Source organism: Lethenteron reissneri, chromosome 72 (assembly GCF_015708825.2).
Source record: "Lethenteron reissneri isolate LAM-NWPU_2019-01 chromosome 72, ASM1570882v1, whole genome shotgun sequence".
Lineage (NCBI taxonomy): Eukaryota > Metazoa > Chordata > Hyperoartia > Petromyzontiformes > Petromyzontidae > Lethenteron > Lethenteron reissneri.
In genome coordinates this window covers 2,165,391-2,185,497 of record NC_083850.1, presented here as the reverse complement: position 1 = coordinate 2,185,497, position 20,107 = coordinate 2,165,391, and the positions used below count along the sequence as shown (strand labels likewise).

At 49.5% G+C, this 20,107-nt stretch overlaps 2 protein-coding genes across 2 annotated transcripts in view; one reads left to right on the top strand and one right to left on the bottom strand.

The window, feature by feature from the left end:
* The window catches only part of LOC133361317 (zinc finger protein 91-like), a gene marked incomplete at its 3' end in the record, with an annotated part of 1,159,662 nt that overhangs the window by 336,846 nt on the left and 802,709 nt on the right, over positions 1-20,107 (bottom strand). The window lies entirely within an intron of this gene.
* Positions 16,675-20,107, top strand: part of LOC133361289 (uncharacterized) — a 52,223-nt gene continuing 48,790 nt past the window's right edge. Inside the window, exons 1-2 of the mRNA XM_061580225.1 lie at positions 16,675-17,144; positions 19,246-19,445. Of these exons, the coding sequence (XP_061436209.1) occupies positions 17,081-17,144; positions 19,246-19,445 (264 nt within the window). The 5' untranslated portion in view covers positions 16,675-17,080. The remainder of the gene's footprint in view (positions 17,145-19,245; positions 19,446-20,107) is intronic.

Genomic DNA, 20,107 nt, shown 5'->3' with positions numbered 1-20,107 from the left:
CGTTTAGGGTTGTGTCAAGGTTGGGCTGTATGGCAACGAGAGCGAAATCAGGTGATCCTGTGTGTGAACGGGCGAAAGGTGTTACAATAAAGAAGGTGCCTTCTGCAACTTACTCGTCTCCGACAGTATGTACAATTGAGTTTAAATACACGAATTTATGTATAATTGAGTGTATGTCAAATTTAGTGTACATGCACATTAGTTTCTGTATCATTGAGTGTATGTACAATTCAGTTTACATACACTTGAATTTACATATCATTGAGTATATGTACAATTGAGTTTGCGTATCATTGTTAATTTATCTGTGTAATTTCGTCTGTAATTTTCAACTATTGCCGAACCACGTTTGTGACTGGACACCTGTGAAATGGAGCTCATAGCTCATCGGGTCTGTCCGTCTGTAATAACACGTCCATTGTTGGATATCTAAATCCTAATCTGATCTTGTACAACCTTTTTTGTCCCCTAACACGACACGCATTCTGAGATGTTGTACATCTGCGTCTTATCTGACGGGATTTCCAACATTGTTGAGTGCAATTGGTCTAGCTGACTATTGTGTCACCCTGCTCGGACACCCCTCTGAATCTCTAGTGCGATAGTTAACTCCATGCAATGCGAGTGTGGCGGTTTCGTTCTTGTAAAATGGCTTTGATATCACAATTTACCAATTGTCTCACTCCCTACACCCCAGGCAGATGTTTCCTGTTGCCTGCCCTGGCTGCGTGAGACCCCCCCCCTACTGTATGTACAGTGTGTACAGTAAGTAGTTCGCACCTGTTCTGCGTGGCCAGAACCACGAAGCCAGCGGAGCTTTATCGGGAATTTACCGTCTCACGACTGAAATAGTTCCATGCTCATAACCACAGAGCCACTGCACACACACACATGCAGTTAATTAATTACTGAATGTTCCATGAGTCTTGAGAAGAGTAATATTTGCCTACTTTGAGATATGGTTCAAGGAGCATGGACATTGACTAAGCAAATGTAACAATAAGTTGCTGGGCATTGTAGCGAGAAGACGGAAAGAGAAAGACGCGGATTCAGGAACATTCGCATGTCGGAGACGTCGTAATGACTGTGAATAAAAGTGGCTGTGCTTGGGCACTGGCCCGAGACTAACGACTGAGTGGTAGCCAGAGGAAGAAAGGTGCCCAAGAGTCAGTCCATCCGTCAGATGGCGTGATGAAGTAAATTTAAACAGATTCATTGTTTTTCATAAAAAATAACGGGCTAAGTCCGGGAGGGTGGGGGGGATGCCCTGTTACATCTGTAGTGGTGATACGCGCTGGGGTAAGGATCGTGTGCCAGCGCGTAGTGATTGGCTGTGTGTGTTGGTGACGCGCGCTGACGGCGAAGGATCAGGGGTCAGCGCGGGGTCGGGGGTTTTGAGGCTGTGATTGGCTGGGTATCGGTGACGCGCGCGGACAGCGATGGGACGCGCGCTGACAGTGATGGGATCCTGGGGCAAGCGCGCGGGGATTGGTCAACTAAGGGGGATGCTCACGTCGAGGTCCGCATACGCCCCGTCTCCCGAGAGCGGGGGGTATATAAGGTGGTGCGCACAAGCGCACGAGGAGTTGGTGACCAGCGAAGACTGAAGACGGAGAAGGAAGAGATCGGGCCCTGTGGCACCTAGTCCCGCTGTCCTTGCAAGGGCCGGGGCTCTGTGTGACCCAGAGGCGGGACCCTGGGACCCGGGGCCGAACGTCCGTATGAGGGCCGGCTCTCGGGACCCAGAGGTTGTGACCCACGCCCAAGCCGGGGTGGGTCTGTAGGCTCCACGGATGTTACGGGGCTGGAGTGTAGTGTGATCATGCAGTGTGAGCATGCAGCGTGAGCTATAGTAACTACACGTGTCAGTGGAGTGTGTAGCGGGAGAAGTAGTGACCACACGCGTCAGTGAAGTGTGTGTAGTGTGAGGAATAGAGACCACACGTTGTATCGTGACAAGTCAAGGTTTAATAAAAAGTGTGCTACCCGTCAAGTGGTTTCCTGCCGTCATTCCGAATACTTCAACTGGCGTCAGAAGTGAAACAGTCTTCCAGACATGGATACAAGGAAGACCCGTCGGACCCACGGGATTGACCACGAGGATAACCTTGACGACTCGGGCCAGCTGGCGTCGGGGGGAGAGGACGAGGATATGCCGATGGCGCAGGACCCGCCGAGGGCGCCGGACGAGCGACCGGGGACCGATGCTGGACTCCGTGAGGCGCACTCCCGTCTGGCAGAGCTGCTGCTCGCCGCCGCGTCCATCCTGGCAGAAATCAACACATCGGGAGGAGCGGGGACGTCGACGGACATTCAGCACGCGCGCCCCGCAGATTCCCGCCAAAATGACTTGGCGATTCCCACCATTTCAACTGCGCGGACATCTTTTGGCGGGAACGGCGAGCAACACGTGGCGGCGGTTCTCCAAGCGCGCCCGCTCACGTCATCAACGCGCGCCGCGGACCGCCATCAGCCGCCCGCCATTGGGGCCGCCATCTTGCAGACCGACTGTGCGGCAGAGAGGAACCACGTGGCAGAGGACGACTTCATTTTCCAGCAGCGCCTTCCCACATTGTCAGCCTTCAAGGCGGAGGGCGGGGACTGGGGCGCATTCCAGCGCAGGTTTCTGGCGCATCAGGAGATGTCGGCCTGGTCCGACGCTACGGCGCTCCGGGCACTGCCTGCCATGTTGGACGACGACGCGCTCGCGGCCTTCAGGAGACCGCGCTCGCCTACCGCACAGCGTTGTTGGCTCTCGCCGACGCCGCATTCCCTCGTATGGACGAGGAGGGCCAGGACGCGATGGTCTTGGAGCAGCTGCTCAAATTGGCGCAGGACCTGGGGGTCCCCATCAACACGGCCGACGAGGTCGATATTTCTTCATTGCGGGTCGCAACAAGTATACAGGCGTACGAGGTCCTCCAGCGTAAACAGGGGGCCGTCTGCACTGCTGCCGTGGCCTCAGCTCCGGGCCCGGTCGTCACCGAGCCCCAAGTCATCAGCCCACGAGAGGAGGCGTTCACCGCTGGACGACCGGGGGACTGGAGGTCGGGGGTCGTTCGCCTCTGCGATCGGCCCGCAAGCTGGAGCAACCGAGACCTCCGACGTCCCTCATCACGTGTTACAACTGCGGCCTCCGGGGCCACGTGGCGTCCGGTTGCCGCGCTCCTCGTCAGCGCGCCATGGGACCTCGGCTGGACGACGACCAAGGCCCCAAGTCATCCCTACTAACCCCGGCAAGTCGCGGCACTTCACATGCTCGGCCTACAGGCACGACACACATGGGCCGTCGCGTTGCGGCGGAGGAAGGCCGGTTAGGGATCGGGGATTCGGTTCGGCGAGGGGGGTTCGTGCGGGACCGAGGGGACATAAAATGGTCTGAGTTGGGGCACAGGATGGTGGCTGCGTCGGCGGGCTCGTCGGTCATTACGGGATTCATTGACGGGGTCGAGGTCAGGGTGTTGGTGGACACGGGGGCGTCGGCGACTATTATATCAGACCTCATTTACAACATTCTCCCCGTCCAATGTCTACCTCTGCTCCCGGTCGACGTGCCATTTTACGCGGCAAATGGGGGCTCGTTGGGCATTGTCGGCCAAATTAGGGCCTCCATTTGCATTGGAGATATTAAATTGTCGGGACCCGTTTTCGTTTCTTCTTCCTTAGCGGTCCCTTGTCTGTTGGGCACAGATTTCTTGGCTAAAATGCCCATTAAAATTCTCATCGATCAGCGTTGCATTGAGCTACCATCGGGTCGCCGTATTTCATTTTTGACGAATCCTACCGAAATTCGGACGGCGTGCGCTACGATACAAGCGCTGGCGACGCAGACCGTGCACGTGCCCCTGGGTTCACAGATGTTAATTCCCCTCCGGTTGAGGAAACCATTGGTTGGGGAGACCTCGGAACAAGGCATGCTTTTGGGTCCTTCTAATAGGGCTGTTGGGGGTCTCGATTTGTCGGTGGCTCACACTTTGGTTCGGGCTGACAAGGACCCGTTCGTGATGGTTTTAAACGCCGGTTCGCGGCCGGCCGTTATTCAGCAGGGCACTGTGCTAGCTCACGCGGCACGGGTCCCTGCGGATGAGCGCCTAGTTGCGCATGTTGATCCAAGCCCGACGCAGAACTATCCATCGAGGGAGGACCTTGAATGGGTCGATTCACTGTGCGCGGACTCGACCGATTTGTCAGCGGTACAGTTGGGTGCGCTGCGTGCGTTGCTGATTGAATTTTCTGATGTCTTCAGTACGCATAAATATGACATTGGGTGCACGGACCTGTTGCACCACCATATTGAAACAGGCGATGCGGCACCGGTCAGGCTAAATCCCTTCCGGCTGAGTCCTGTTGAAAAGGAACACGTTCAGTCGGCCGTTAACGATATGCTGGCGGCCGACATTATTTCGCCTTCTTCCAGTCCATGGGGAGCACCTATTGTGCTGGTTAAAAAGCAAGACGGGTCCTTGCGATTTTGCGTAGATTTCCGTCGCCTGAATAAAATATCCGTGGCTGACGCGTATCCGCTCCCCAGAATGGACGAGTCCCTCGATGCATTATCTGGTGCACGATATTTTTCGACTCTTGATTTATTATCGGGATTCTGGCAGCTGCCACTCGACAACGAGTCTAGACCCAAGACAGCATTTCGGACTCCAGGGGGCCTGTTCCAGTTTAACCGGTTACCCATGGGTCTTCACTCCGCTCCTGCGACGTTTCAGCGCCTTATGGAGTTGGTTTTGTCGGGCTTGCAATGGGATACTTGCTTGATTTACCTAGACGATGTCATTGTTTTCAGTAAAACGTTCGAGGAACACCTCCAGCGATTGAGAGGGGTGTTCTTGCGGATGCAATCGGCTAAATTAAAGTTTAAACCGGCCAAATGCCACCTTCTTCGTAAGTCCGTGAGGTACTTGGGCCACATTGTCGATTCTTCGGGGATCTCTACCGATCCCGCGAAGACGAACTGTGTCAGTTCATGGCCAACGCCCACGTCGGTTTCGGATGTGCGCAGTTTCATCGGTTTTGCTTCTTACTACCGCCGATTCGTTGAGCATTTCGCCACCATTGCAAAACCCTTGCACGCTCTGACGGCAAAAGGAGTCAAGTTCCGATGGGGACCGGAGGAGGAGGCCGCATTCTGCTCCCTCCGGGACGCCTTGGTGGGTGCCCCGCCCTTGCGTTATCCGGACTTTACAAGTCCCTTCTTGCTGGACACGGATGCTAGCAACACGGGCATTGGGGGGGTACTCTCACAGGTCGTCGGGGGAGTCGAAAGGGTGGTCGCCTATGGTAGCAGGGTTTTGTCGCCGGCGGAGCAGCGCTACTGCGTCACCCGTCGCGAGTTGCTGGCTATTGTTTTTTTTGTACAACATTTTAGACCATACCTCTATGGCCGTCACTTTACGGTCCGGACGGACCACGCGGCACTTCAGTATTCATTGCGGGTTGCCCAACCCTCGGGCCAATTGTCACGGTGGTTGGAAGTCCTCCAGGACTATCAGATCACGACCAAATACCGGAAGGGGTTGCGCCACACTAACGCCGATGCCCTGTCGCGATTGTCGCCTTGTCACAAATATGCGTGCTTAATGGGATCGGCGCACTGTAAACCGCCAGCTGTGGAAAGTATGGGGGCGTTGGCCGCGACCGCGGATGCACCGATCGGTGATGTTCCCGCTGCCCCTGAAGGAGAGGACTCGCTGCTCTCATTGTCGCTGATTGAGTGGGGCCGTCTCCAAATGGCGGACAGCTCCCTGCTCGCGTTGCGCCGCAGGGTGGGGGGTCCCGAGGAGGGCCGGGAACGATCTGGCTCCTGGGTACTCAAGCAGGGCCTGTTAATGAGATGGGACAATTTGTCCCGGCGGCACGCACTCGTGGTGCCTTCCGCTGTGCGGGGGAAAGTTGTCCTGGCCGCACATGAACGCCTCTTGCATTTAGGGGTCAACAAAACGCTTGCTCTGCTTCAGCGTGACTATTATTGGCCGGGGATGGGGAGTGATGTGGTGAATATTCAAAAGGGGTGCGTTGATTGCGCCAGACGAAAACCGCCGGCCGTGGCGTCAAATCCACTGCTGCAATCTATTCAGGTCTCGCGCACTAACGAGCTCATTGCGCTCGATATTTTGGGGCCTTTTCCAGTCACGCCGAGGGGAAATAAGTACCTGTTGGTTGGTGTCGAGTACTTTACCCGGTGGCCTATGGCGTGGCCACTCGCTAACCAGTCGGCGGCGGCTGTGACGGACGCCTTTGTCCAGGGCTACGTCCTGGACAAGGGGGCTCCCGAACGCTTGCTAACCGACCAAGGGAAAAATTTTTCTAGTAAATTGCTGCAAGAGGTGTGCGACCTATTGGGTACTAAGAAGGTGCGTACCTCCCCGTACCACCCACAGACAGACGGGATGGTGGAGCGACTCCACAGGACTTTGACTTCTATGCTGTGCCAGCAGGTGTGTGAGGCACATGTTGACTGGGACCTGCAGGTCCCGGGGGTCCTCGCCGCGTATAGAATGGCCCCCCATGCAGCAACGGGATTTTCCCCATTCTATCTGATGTATGGTCGGGAAGCCGACCCGCCTATGGAAACGCAGCTGGGACTGTCCGCGCCACGAACGAATTCGAAATTGGCTGAACATATTAAATTTAACATTCATAAGCTGACCGAGGCACGGGAGGCCGCACGACTTAATTCGCGGGCTCGTCAAATTGCCAACGAGCGGTTGCGTGCACGGAAGGTGTCCGTGCACGACTGGAAACCAGGCAATAGGGCCTGGCTGCACTGCCCTCAGGCACCTTTGGCTACGTCGCCTAAATTATTGAAGCCATGGCGGGGACCCGTTGAGGTTGTGCGGGTTGCACGCCCCCAGTGTGTTCAGATAAAATGGGGAAAGCGCCGTTGGTACGTCCACCCCTCCCGACTGAAACCGTTCTCGCCTCCATATGGCCTCCCTTTGTGTCGTGAGGGCCGAGCATGTGACGTGACCGACGACCCGAGGGGGGAAATGTCTCCGCCTGATCCTCACATGTCTCCGCCTGATCCGCTCCCAGGTGTCTCGGAACTGACAGCTGCCGACCACCGGCGGCCGGATCCCCGCAGCGCGGCCGGTCCTTCCAGGCCCGATCCGCGCCTTCCAGGGCTGCCGGAGCCACCGGACGGTCGTCAGTATCCCGTTCCATACGATGGACCGGCCAGGCGGACTCGCGCTAAGTCGTGTAACTTTTCATGACCTGCCGCATGGGGAGCCGATGCGGCCGGAGTGCCTCGTCACTGCGTTCCTCATCCGCCCGACCGCTCTATCACCCCGGTGATGGAGTGAGCGGAAGGGGGAGGTTCCACAATCACAGAGACGCTGGACACATTCCCTTTTTGGAACTTGGTTTTATTGTATTGTTCGTCGGTTTGTACATAGGTTGTCGGTTGTTGTGTTGTTGTGTTGTTGTTGTTGCGTTACGGGGCACACTGGGGGGTGGGGTTTTTGTTGTGTTAATGTTGTGTTCTCTTGTGTTGTTTAGCAGCCGGGCCGGCTGCGGGCTATGTGGGAGGGGGTGATGTAGTGGTGATACGCGCTGGGGTAAGGATCGTGTGCCAGCGCGTAGTGATTGGCTGTGTGTGTTGGTGACGCGCGCTGACGGCGAAGGATCAGGGGTCAGCGCGGGGTCGGGGGTTATGAGGCTGCGATTGGCTGGGTATCGGTGACGCGCGCGGACAGCGATGGGACGCGCGCTGACAGCGATGGGATCCTGGGGCAAGCGCGCGGGGATTGGTCAACTAAGGGGGATGCTCACGTCGAGGTCCGCATACGCCCCGTCTCCCGAGAGCGGGGGGTATATAAGGTGGTGCGCACAAGCGCACGAGGAGTTGGTGACCAGCGAAGACTGAAGACGGAGAAGGAAGAGATCGGGCCCTGTGGCACCTAGTCCCGCTGTCCTTGCAAGGGCCGGGGCTCTGTGTGACCCAGAGGCGGGACCCTGGGACCCGGGCCCGAACGTCCGTATGAGGGCCGGCTCTCGGGACCCAGAGGTTGTGACCCACGCCCAAGCCGGGGTGGGTCTGTAGGCTCCACGGACGTTACGGGGCTGGAGTGTAGTGTGAGCATGCAGTGTGAGCATGCAGCGTGAGCTATAGTAACTACACGTGTCAGTGGAGTGTGTAGCGGGAGAAGTAGTGACCACACGCGTCAGTGAAGTGTGTGTAGTGTGAGGAATAGAGACCACACGTTGTATCGTGACAAGTCAAGGTTTAATAAAAAGTGTGCTACCCGTCAAGTGGTTTCCTGCCGTCATTCCGAATACTTCACATCCATAAACACCACATTTAGCCTAATTTAAAAAGCTACCTTAGACATCCCTACTCTAAGTGACCCTGGTCCGCAGAGGTTAGAGGGCAGCACTTCCCCACCCGTAAGAGTGCAATACTCATCGCGTGAACATCCAACTGATATGTTAATTCTCACAGCTGGAATTTAACCAAATAACGTGCAGAACGAAATTAGCTAGACGGGTTTTTTTGTGGTTATTGTTGACTGGGCTGTAGCTTTCGATTATGTAATGACGGCTTTTCTGGAGGAAAATCAAGTCTTTCCCCTCCGTACCCGATTGAACCGCTATCCAAGAAGTGTTCATTCATGACCTACGGACAAACCACTTAATGTGCATCTTGTCCGAGCATGCCTGTAATTATTGCCGATTGATTACCTCTGACAAATGAAGGGACAAGACCTTCATGGAGAAATATGGGACCCTAGTAAAGAACGCCTTGTGCAATTCGACAAATCGTGTAAGCTAAGCATGAATTATACAGTTGGAGACTACTTCCTTCAGTCTCATCACCACCACTTCGCTTTTTATCTTCCCCTTTTCACAGTGGCTCACGTTAGCTTAAAGCCATGCTGTTTTGTAAATGTTTTTACTACAATAAATGCAAGCCCGACATACCCCACTGAAAAGTTCCGGCAACAGGTCACAGAAAATCCACAGTCTTCCATTCTCGCACGACGGAATCACACGAAATTGGAAGAAAAAAATGGGAATAGGGCGCGCTGACCCAGCAAAGTGGGGACCTCACGTTAGGGGGAACGATGACATTTAAATGGGGAGGGAAAACGGGGCGGTGGGGGGGGGAGAGAATAACAACCAGCTGGAGGGGGAAGGGGGGAAAATGGGAGGGGGGGGGGAGACAAAGAAAGACCCTAAGAAGCAAGTTAACTTGCATGCGGCGAGTGGGTTTACGAGCCGGCCTTCCACCACTCCTCACTCTGCTTTCCCATTTGATCACTGAGGGGCTCTGCCCCTCTTTTTTTCATCCCCCATCTCCCGACCTCCTGGTCCCTCTTGCTCATTTTAGACTCTGGAGGAAAGGAGACCGCCTGGCTTTGAACTCCCATTCCCTCCCTTTATGTTTGTAGCTTCAGTGCTCCAGGGGCGTCTGTGCTAGGAGGGTAATATGCCACTTTCCATGATGAGGGGTTCCAAATAACCAGAATAGCCTTTCTGGCTATCATGTTCAAGGTTTGGAGTATACCATGCTGGTATATCGTCAAGGCGTCGGGTTTCAGGCCCTGAAGGGTCTCTTCTAACTTCTCCTTTATGCCGCGTGCCCTAAAAAAATGCCACACAATTTAGCGATAAAGTTTCGCAACGTTTGGGCATGGCTAAAAAGAATGGAGGTAAGTTTGCGCAGTGCCTCAGGAGGATATCTTGGACAGTCTGGGGTAATCTCCATAAATGTTGCTCTCTTTTCATGAGTCAGGTATGCACGATGCATACCTTTACATTGAATGAGCCTGAGTGGTAGTGCTCTTGGGCCTTATCTTGGGGCTCGCCAGATCTGTATCCATACCCATGGCATGATCTCATATGGCACGGACCTGCTCTGAAGTTCGTTTTTTTTCATCCCAACCACCTGCGATAGCAACAGTCTATGATAAAACGAGGGGCTCATTGTATGTATGTTGAGCGACCTTCGCACCGTACGTAGCCAACCGCGCTCATCGGAGATTGTTGCGAATTATTTGGCAATGGCTTCATGACCACCACCACGAATCGACTGCTACGAGTACCACCAGCACAAAATATCCCCCGTGTAGCCTTCGCATACTGTTGGGGCAAGTGCTGTTCGCGACTAACACCTATGAAGGCCGGCACGGCACATTAGGTGGTGGGTGACCATCACCATGCCCACCCGCGTTTGTCTCCCCCGAGATATTTAAACGCTGCACTAGATAATCAAATTGCATAGCACCAGTGGCTTCCGAATATCGGCAGAACGTTCCAGATGGCCGCATAAGGGCATCTGAAAGCAATGGTTAGCCAAAAGCTGCTGCTGCGAAGACTGGAGTTCGCATGATGGTTTGTGCTCCTTGACGAGATCAGAAAGGTATTGTGGTTCAATTATGGCGAGCACTTTGTATGTAATGAGGGCACTTCTGTCAGGCTAGGTGCAACGTTGAGGGCTACACGTGACCTGTGCTCTCACCTTAAGAAAATACCTGAAGGACTTTGGTGACAAATTAAAAAGGTCAGATTAATCAGATCCAGAAATATACTGGGACATCTTGATGTGGAGATGATGTGACGTTCCGTACTGTATCACTCACACTGATGCCATGTCCTGGCTGAGTACTACTTCCCAGTTTGAATCTCCAGCTCGAACACAACAAGTGAGTTTAACACGTAGGCTTTCGCGATCAATAATATTCATAATAAAGGTTTTTGGGTTGGATCGCGTTATTTATAAATGTGTCGCAACCCTCCACCACCTGACACGGCCAATCAGTAAAAAAAAGACAAATAGTTCACTACTTTAGCCCACCGGTGTGTTGAGTGAATCCACAACATTTACAGCATCTTCGGGCAATTTGCCAGAATAGTGAAGCCCTCCACCTGCTCCCGGTCTTAAATAGAGCTGCAGGGTGACGTCATCATTTTACTAGCGACATAATTTCCGTTCTTTCTAAAGGCCTTAACTTTGCCGTTACCCCACGCACAATTCCAGTAGATGAGATAATTGCTGAGGTAGAATCAGTGGTAAGACACCTTCCACATAATGAGGCAGAGATGAATAAACACGAGGTTGCCAAAATAATTGAGAATAGCAAAGTACCAAAAATAAATATTAGCTAGAACGAAGCAAATGCCTTAAGAGAGCTTCGATTAAATAAAGATATTTAAATTCTGCCAGCTGATAAATGCCTTACTACTGTAGTGATGTCACGAGCCGATTATGATAATAAAATTTAAGATTTACTAGTGGAAAGTACCTATATTAAAATTAAACCAGATCCAACTAATACGTTAGAACGTAAGACGACTGCAATAATTGAAAATGCATTAATCCCCAAGACTAAGCAATACCAAATTAAGCTAAAGGCCTCAAAACCACCTAGACTGTATAGGCTACCAAAGATTAATAAAATCGGCATCCCATTACGACCCACAGAAAGTACAAATGGCTCTGCCACAAATAAATTAGCAACATTTATAACTAAACAAATACAGCTCTACATCGGTGGGACATCTTCATTTATAAGAAATTCAGAACATCTTGTGAATGTGATAAAATATATTTAACGTAACCATAATGATTTGCTGGTGAGTTTTGATGTGGTTTTTCTATTCACTAAGGTTCTGGTTATTGAGTCGCATAAATTACTTGATATACCAGTAAAGAGTACGGGTTTATCAAACTAGCTGACGATTGTTTAAATAACACTTCTTATAGAGAGATTATTTCTTTAAATAAAAGGAAGAAGCAGCAATGGGCTCTCCTTTATCTCCTGCTATAGCAAATCTGTACATGGAAAACTTTGAAACAAGAGCACTTGCCTCAAGTACAGTACATTAAAACCATTTTTTGGTTTAGATATGTTGATGGCACTTTGGTTGTCTGGCCACATGGTAAAGATACACTTAATGAATATCTAAATTATCTCAATGCACAAAACCAAATTGTTGCTGCATTGGCATTGTTGCTGCATTGGCACTCGTTCACCGCCCATGCTCCTGGTGCTGTTGATACACTTGGGCTATGCTCATCCCCAAACCCTTATAAACAGTTTCACTTTGGAGGCTGACTCCTTTGCCTGATGACGACCGCTTGTGTTGCGATCGAAACGCCGTGATTTGTTTTATTTTATTTCATATCTAACTACGTCACTTTATCGAAAGAACCAAAGATTATGGATTCCTGTAGTCACGAAAGCTTCAAATAAAGATTCAACTGATTACTAATCATAACATTTAACTGATTATTAATCTATATATATAATTACAATACCGCCTCCCTCTCTGCCTCTGATCTCTGCACCTGATTGGGTTAAATGATGACGTCACCCTGCTGCTCTCTTTAAGACCGGGAGCAGGTGGAGGGCTTCACTGTTCTGGAAAATTGCGCGCTGATGGTGGATGTAATTACCAGCGAAACGTTGTACTAAAAAATTGAAAATGTTGTGGATTCATTCTTTAACACACCGGTGGTCTTAAGTAGTGAACTATTTGTCTTTTGTCAACGTGACACATCTTTTACTCATTGGGTGGTGGAGAGTTGTGACACATTTATAAATAACGCGATCTAACCTAAAAATCTTTATGACAACAAGTGAGAATGTCCATCGGAAATCGGCAATGAGCATCGTAACGAGCACACCGAAATTGATCCCGTGACCTTAGTTGCCCGTCCTCTCTGGACCAATAACTCTCCACACAAACGAGCCTGACGTACTCCATGGTAACGTACCTGAAATTGAGAGCCACTTTTCAACACTGCCGGTCAGAATCGAAGACTGGCAGAGGAACGACCGAGATAATGCAAACATCATCCCCCATCAGCGCCTCGTCGTGTGTCCCCCCACCATTCAGACACGAGGAAGCTCACTGCAAGTGGGTAACTTGACAGAATCAGAATATTTACACTGGAGGAAAAAACCGATAAGTCGTGAAGCTCTCTTTCACAAATGTCCAGTAGTGACACGGGGTCAGAGAGTTACAACAACAAACAACAGCAAAAAAAACGATAGGAGTGTAAAGTATTATAAAAGTAAGCAAATCATCTACAAATAAATACCTAAAAACTTCACTTTTTATTTTACCAGCTAGTTGTTATTTTGCAGAAGCCCCCTGACTCCAAATGATTGCTCAACGAAGTGGCTTATGTTTAAATGTTTAGTGACCTTTGATATTTAGCAGGGTGGCCACGGCAGGTGCAATCACATTTTCCACAAAATAAGCGACTGATTGCCCCGCAACAAAAAGTGGAAAACATTATGTGTGTGTGGTGTGTCTGCGAGAGTTTCTTGTTCTGTGAATTCTATGGATCTCTGTGTGAGTCTCTACCCTAGTATAGATCTCTAGTCGGTGGGCCTCTGTGAAGCGATGGGTCTCTGTGTGAGTCTAATTATTTCTGAGTCAATTGGTCTCTTGCGAGCATATGGGTCTTTGTTCTGAGCCTATACATGAGTTTGTGAGTATATTTTTTGAACGAATGTCCACTGTGGGCGTTCTCCTAGGGCATGAGCGGTATTCGGTGCTTACTGTTCTCCGTAGCCAACAGCTGGACTAACAATTTAGACAGCGATTCATAGTTGCTGCTGAAATCGCACCTCACCGCGGTGGCGAGACATTAACTCTCTCGCCTGGTAAGCAAGAGGTTGTGCATTCGATCCCTATCCTGATGCCTGTATATTTGGGGTTTGCATGTTCACCTCGTGGTCCCGTGGATTTGTCTCAGGATCCTCCGGCTATTACATCTCCATTTGAAACCATGCGTTTAGATCCGTAGTTCTTAACCTGGGGTGCACGCACCCCCTGGGGTGTGAGATGCCCTTCTGAGGGTGTGAGACATGCCAATTTTTTTTAGAAGGTAAATAATTATGATCGAAAACTAAAATTCAGCACGGGCACATCAGTACAACTACATTTTTTAATCAAGCCTATGTACTTATTAACATACTTTTTTTTAGCGATTGAGAAAGAAAGAGTTAAGGTTGCAGTAAAGGTTAAGAACCACTGGCTTAGAGCATTTGGCTGATATAACTATGCACATAAGCCATTAAGTTGAGCTATCTCATTCATGGCCACGTCGCTTCTGAAAAAAGTAATATAGCTCAGTAGGCCGTACCTGGTTTAAATAAAAATATGAAATATGAAAGTATAGTGAAGAGTATATTGCCCCATTCAGCAGTGGCTGTAAATTATTCTTATTAAATGACTATTTTTTTACAAGTACACGCGGGCCATGGTGGGTATTTTGCCATACTTCACCACGTGAGTTATGGTGATGGACTTAACCGGAGGTTATTTTAGTTCGCTTGTCATCCCCTCAACGCTGGAGCGTACTGCGGAGTTGGTGAAGTGTGTGTGGGGAAGTTACTGCTGGCTCGGCACGGGAGCTTGTGGGTTCTTATCATGACTCCCGGCACAGCTGCACATGAAACCACTAACTTAAATATATATATACGTACACACATACTTTATTAATTAATTGCGCTTACAGCATTAGTTTCTTATTTATAGTGGCGCATGCACAATCGTCCGTGCGGACCCCATGCCTCACCACCAGTAAACGAGTTTTTTCTCCCACAGCCTCATCACCACCATCTTAGTCCATGAGTCCAGTGCAGATATTTCACTCGGCGGTTCCACTTGAGGTGGCATCTCTTTCGTAGCATCCGTATCTTTACGTGGTCAATAACGTAGTTGGATTATCAAGTAATTAACTCGTGGTCAATAACGGTGAAGTTGTGATTACCGTTTTACATTAGTGGGATTATCAAGTAATTCACTCCTATCGGCTACTCAGGTAGACAGTTGATGGTATTGCGTTGACAGTTGACAATCACAACTTACAAAAAACAATAGACTTTCTTCATAGTATTGTGCATAACTAGAGGTGACCAGAGAGATGGAGTCGATAATTAGAGTTGGAAACTGCACTTTGCACCATGGGGACCGATGGTAATCGCATTTTAAACTTATTTTGTAATCACCCGTGTTTAAACAGGAGCATGAATAGTCACCTAATAGTAGCCATCACTGAGTCGGACAAACCCTTCAATAATCAAAATGTGTTACTAAATACTCATTTATATTCAATAAAAATAGTAAAATGTTACTAACACATTGCATTATGGGAAGTTTTGTTCCTGTGAGCAGGGATCGCTGTAGATCCCCAGGGTGTAATTACAAACTCCTGGAGACCGTTAATTTTGCTTGCACTGCTCCTACCCCATGGATTTCCCCATCTTCATGAACTCAAGAACTGACTGACCATCCACAGATTCAAAATATAACTCAAAATGGTTCTCGCTCAGTCTGGCATCTACAGATGTAGATTAAGAACATAATGTCACAACTGTGTATGGTATTAGATTAATATTCTCGCTTTAATTGCACGGTTTGAAAGTTATATTAGAGAAGAATACTTTGTGTACACGCGCTTTGGTTTAGGAGCCTTTAATAAAATGCAGGCAGACCTGGCTTAGCGCGATCCCATACAACACTGTTTCGTTATGCGGGGGTCCTTGGCTTACGAACGGTTTACGCTGCTTCTACCGTCCGTAAGTCGATTTGCTCGTATCTCGGAAATCAACATTCAATTGTACATACGGGCAGTGATTTGGATGTGTTCTGGTTCAACAAAAAAGGGAAGCCGAATTAAACTCATAGGAACAAATGTGCGTATTAAAATATGCATATTAAATGAACTTACAAAATGTAATGTGAAAAGATAAATATCTGTTTTATTTTCACTTACCATGAGTCCTGATGATGGCTTGCTTGTCGGAAGGGGCGTTCCACGCCAGATTACATCTTGCAGAAGATCGCTCCGTCGAAGAAAAAAGTTCGTAAGTGCGATCGGATATTTGCAAGTCGGATGGCGAATTGTTCATAAGTCGGACGTTCGTATCTCGGGGACAGCTTAAAGTGCTCTGTCCCGGATAAATGCATTGCCCATTCTCTTCCCTCCCCTACGTTTACCTACTCTCTATGCACCCCGCTATTGTGACCACTCCGCCTCCATATCCGCTATGTGTAAGGCTACACGAGGAATATTTTGAGTTGTCCATTTCGCTGGAATGCAGGAGTTCATTGATCCGTTCCCGACTTTGACGCCTGTATATCTGGAGTTTGCACGTTCTTCCAATGGTCACGTGGATTTTTCTCCGGGCATTTCCCTCCACACGTAGAAACATGTGTTTAGAGTATTTGGCAGCTTCATGATAAGCCACTTCGTTGAGCTATTATTTGTGGCCAGGTCGCTTTTAAAAAAGAGCGATATAGCTCAGTGGGCCTTACCTGGTAAAAAAAACATACTGTGAGTATTGTTACCACAGTAATTCACATGGCGTTCTAAAACTAACTCTCCCCTACGTGGACTCAACCCTAAAATTTCGTACATTTTGTTAAAATTACTGCAATGTTCAACGGTAGTTCCTCTCCTGTAAATTAGTTCACGTGCTTTCATTTGCATTAATTACAGGCCCAGTTAGCGATAACCTCTTGACGTTAGCTCAGAAAAAACAAGTCTATGTGTGTATTGGGAGTAGTGGCGTCGCCATCACCACACACGATCAACCAACCAACCACCTTTGTGTCACTCCCATTGCATTAGAACGGTGCTCACAACTCACGTCATCGTCAGCACACCGCATGATAAGAATTTCAGGCCGAGCAGATCTACGGGAGCTGCCGAACAGATGTTGCAATTCCGCAATTTCCTGAGTGCATGTAGCGAGCAGTGAGTCCAAGTTCCCCATCGTGGTCACGGAGTGGAGCTGAGACTCGCAGAGGAGTTCACAGACGGGAGCGTCGATCCACATAATAAGAGCTCGCAAACTCCAGACAGCACCCCCTGCGTCACAACATTGGGGATGATCATCAGTTACACTGGAACGGCGCATTCAGGGGACGCCAATTTGTTTAACGAACCGATAATTATCACTGCTGCTGGTGGTGGCTTATATTTCTGTAGCAATCGATCATCATTTGAGTTCCACGGCTCGCCTCCACGTGTGGAGAATTGCTACCGATTAAGATTACAAGCCAGAGGAAGCGTCGTCTCGTTTTAATCGGTGACTGAACAGCTGCGATGGCCGTGGATTTAACGACCTCTGTGCCAGCAATCATCATCATCATCGCCGTGGTGATTTCAGGTAAAAATATATCTATCTCACGCTATGCCTCGGTTTGTGTTGTTATAAGTGGCGATTACACAGAGATATGTGCGTGTGTCCGAGTGTTTAAATGTCTGCACCGGTTTGAAACGTTCAGGCTGGTCTGCCGACGATAAATTATGGTTTCACCAGGCTGGATTATGTGTGCATCTAAATCCTTGAAAGATCTGGACAAAGTCTCATCAGTGAGCTCCTCCGGCAGGAAAGTCTGTGTTGGCTGGGTCATGTAGCCCGCGTGCCCAGCCACCGCATGCCCAAGCAGCTTCTGTTTGGCCGGGTAGAAGGGGCTAAACGGGCGTGGTACGGGCTAGAGAAGGATGTGGAGCTGATTGGTCTTGCTGATGACTGGTACCAGAAGTGTCAAGATTGGCCTCGGTGGAGGAGGCTCGTAAAAGAAACTGATGGGAAGCTGGAAACAGTCGCCTATCCAGGAACAACGAAGGGCAGAGGAGCAATGCGCACAACAATGAGCGGAGCGCCGTGCGACGAAAACACAGAAAGTTGGCACAGTAGGGGGCACAGGTGGTGCATCTAACAGTCATCTCAGTCCGTCAAACCATGGCACCTGCTGGGTTTGTTCTGTGACCTCCTGCCACGAACCTTCGACACTTCACGTTGCTCAAAATGCACCTGGCCTGGCACAGGGGATGTGGTGACGCCACCGCCACTTAATGAAAAATGGCGGGTATTTTTTCTTGTTATTATTTGGTCGACTCTCCCTCAAATGAGTACCTGGTGTGGTGTGTAGTAAACATCGCCACTGGAGAGACAAAGGCGACCGCGCATGGTTTTGACCACCCAATCCCTCGTGTGCCGTGCCGGCCGTCATAGGTGCTCGTGAACAGCACTTGCACCAACAGTCTGTTGGAGGGTACACGGAGGATCTTTGTATTGTCTTTGCGTTTTGGGCCACTGTCTAGCATGTGAGATTCACTGTCGTGTGATTAACGCCCTTTACTTAACCTCCTGAGTCAATTGAGATTATAACTGACGGCCTTTATTTAACCAGGTGAGAGCCCCCATTGCGATGCACTGTCTCTTGTAACTGACTGCCTTTCTTTAACCAAGTGCGAGCCCATTGCGATTCACTATTTTGTTATGGACGTCCTTTATACAACCTCGTGTGCGTCCATCGATATTAACCGACTGAGCCAATAGAGATGCAATATCTCTAATAATGTCCTTTGTTTAGCCTAATCTCATCCACAACATGTGCCTCTCATTTTCTGTTCTGGACTTCTGCATCGCCTCCTGTCTTTCTACAATGTTCCAGTCATTCGTCTCAGACACCTGCACTCAAATGGTAGCAACTTCTCTTCAAGCAGCTGAGTTCGGGGCTGGCTTTGTGCAGCGACGGATTAAGGTTATTTTAGGAACTAGGCACTTCTTTTTCGTCAGCCATCAGTGATAACTTACTACAGTTGGTTCTGCTTCCTCATATCACTACTACCGCCGCTGTCACTCCCTTTATAGTGCGAAAAACACAATTTGAAGATGTTATTTATAATTTTGCAATAAAAAAATCTCAAATATAATCTTTGGTCTTATTCTATTCCACCTTATGAAAAAGAAAATTGCGATTGACATGACTCTCCTCTTCATATACATATACGCGGTGCCTATCATTGTTTTTTTATATTTATTCAAGAAGATATCTTGGTGACATTTTTTTTTATCATACAAACAAAAACATGGTAAATTATTTTGTAGGTCATTTAGGTTTGTGTAGGCCGTAGGCTGAGTGCCTACTGCCTACTCTGCGTATTGGATAATACGGCCCTGGCTCTGTGTTCCATACCGTAACACAGAGAGTACTGTTCCCTCACATACCAGCACACCATGGTCGACCCCCCCCCCCCCAACTTGCTGAGTGCTACATTTCTGCTGGCAAAAACAGTGTGGCCAACAGTGCGCGGGATAGAAGCACACATAAGATGGGTTCATCAAAATAGGTTTGGATTAATTTAATCAAATGATGTTCATGTTGCTGTGATGCCACAAAAAAGGTGGCATGATGTTGGCTGATGATGGCTGATCGTGCCCCGTGTTTCATCGCTCCCCTTCTCCACTGCTGCTGCAGGAGTCATTGCTGCTGATGATGATGAGAAGACGAAGACCGTGTGTGAGAAGGAGCTCTCTCATTGCTCCAAGGAGTATAACGTGTGCGGGGTTGAGGGGGACGATCTGCTAGTCAGATGCCCACTGCCTCCAAACACGGGCCTCCCAGATTGGATACTCGTGCAACTAATACAGCTACCTCCAGCAGCTGCAGAAACCATAGTGGGTCTCTCTTCACCTGTTGCTCTGTGTTCCCGTTTGTGAGTAGCGTGAGTGCTGCATGTGCATAGCAACTAGGTTTGCTGTGGTATAATTTTTCATAACGCTATGAGTTAGCTATACCATTCTACAATCGTGTTTCGCCCGACATTGCGATGGCCTGATATCATACGTTTAAAGGATTCTAATTGTATCCCGTGCAACCAATACAAATGAGCACTGGGGAGATATGCTTTTGATTAATCTTTTCAGTCAAAACATATTGGTCATAATCAGCTTTGATTGTGTGAGGAGATTACATATCCTTCAAAGATCTGGACACGGTCCCATCATCAATGAGCTCCGACAGATGAGGCTGCGTTTTCTTGGTCAAGTAGCCCGCATGCCCAGCCACTGCATGGCCAATCAGTTGTATTTGTTGTTTTCACACCACAGTGGCGAGAGGGAGGTGGTGGCGGTGAGCACTCAGCAGACACTCTGGATGCGTTGCCACGCCCACTTCTTGACTCTCTTTTTAACCACGGACCCCATCTGCACCACGACCACGCACATTCCCCCCCACCTGACGATGTGTTCCCACCAAGGGTGGAGATTGGCGGTTATCAGAGCTAACAGACCGGGAACCGCTGGGGGTGCCAAGGGTAAATTGTGCCGCTGTTCTTTAA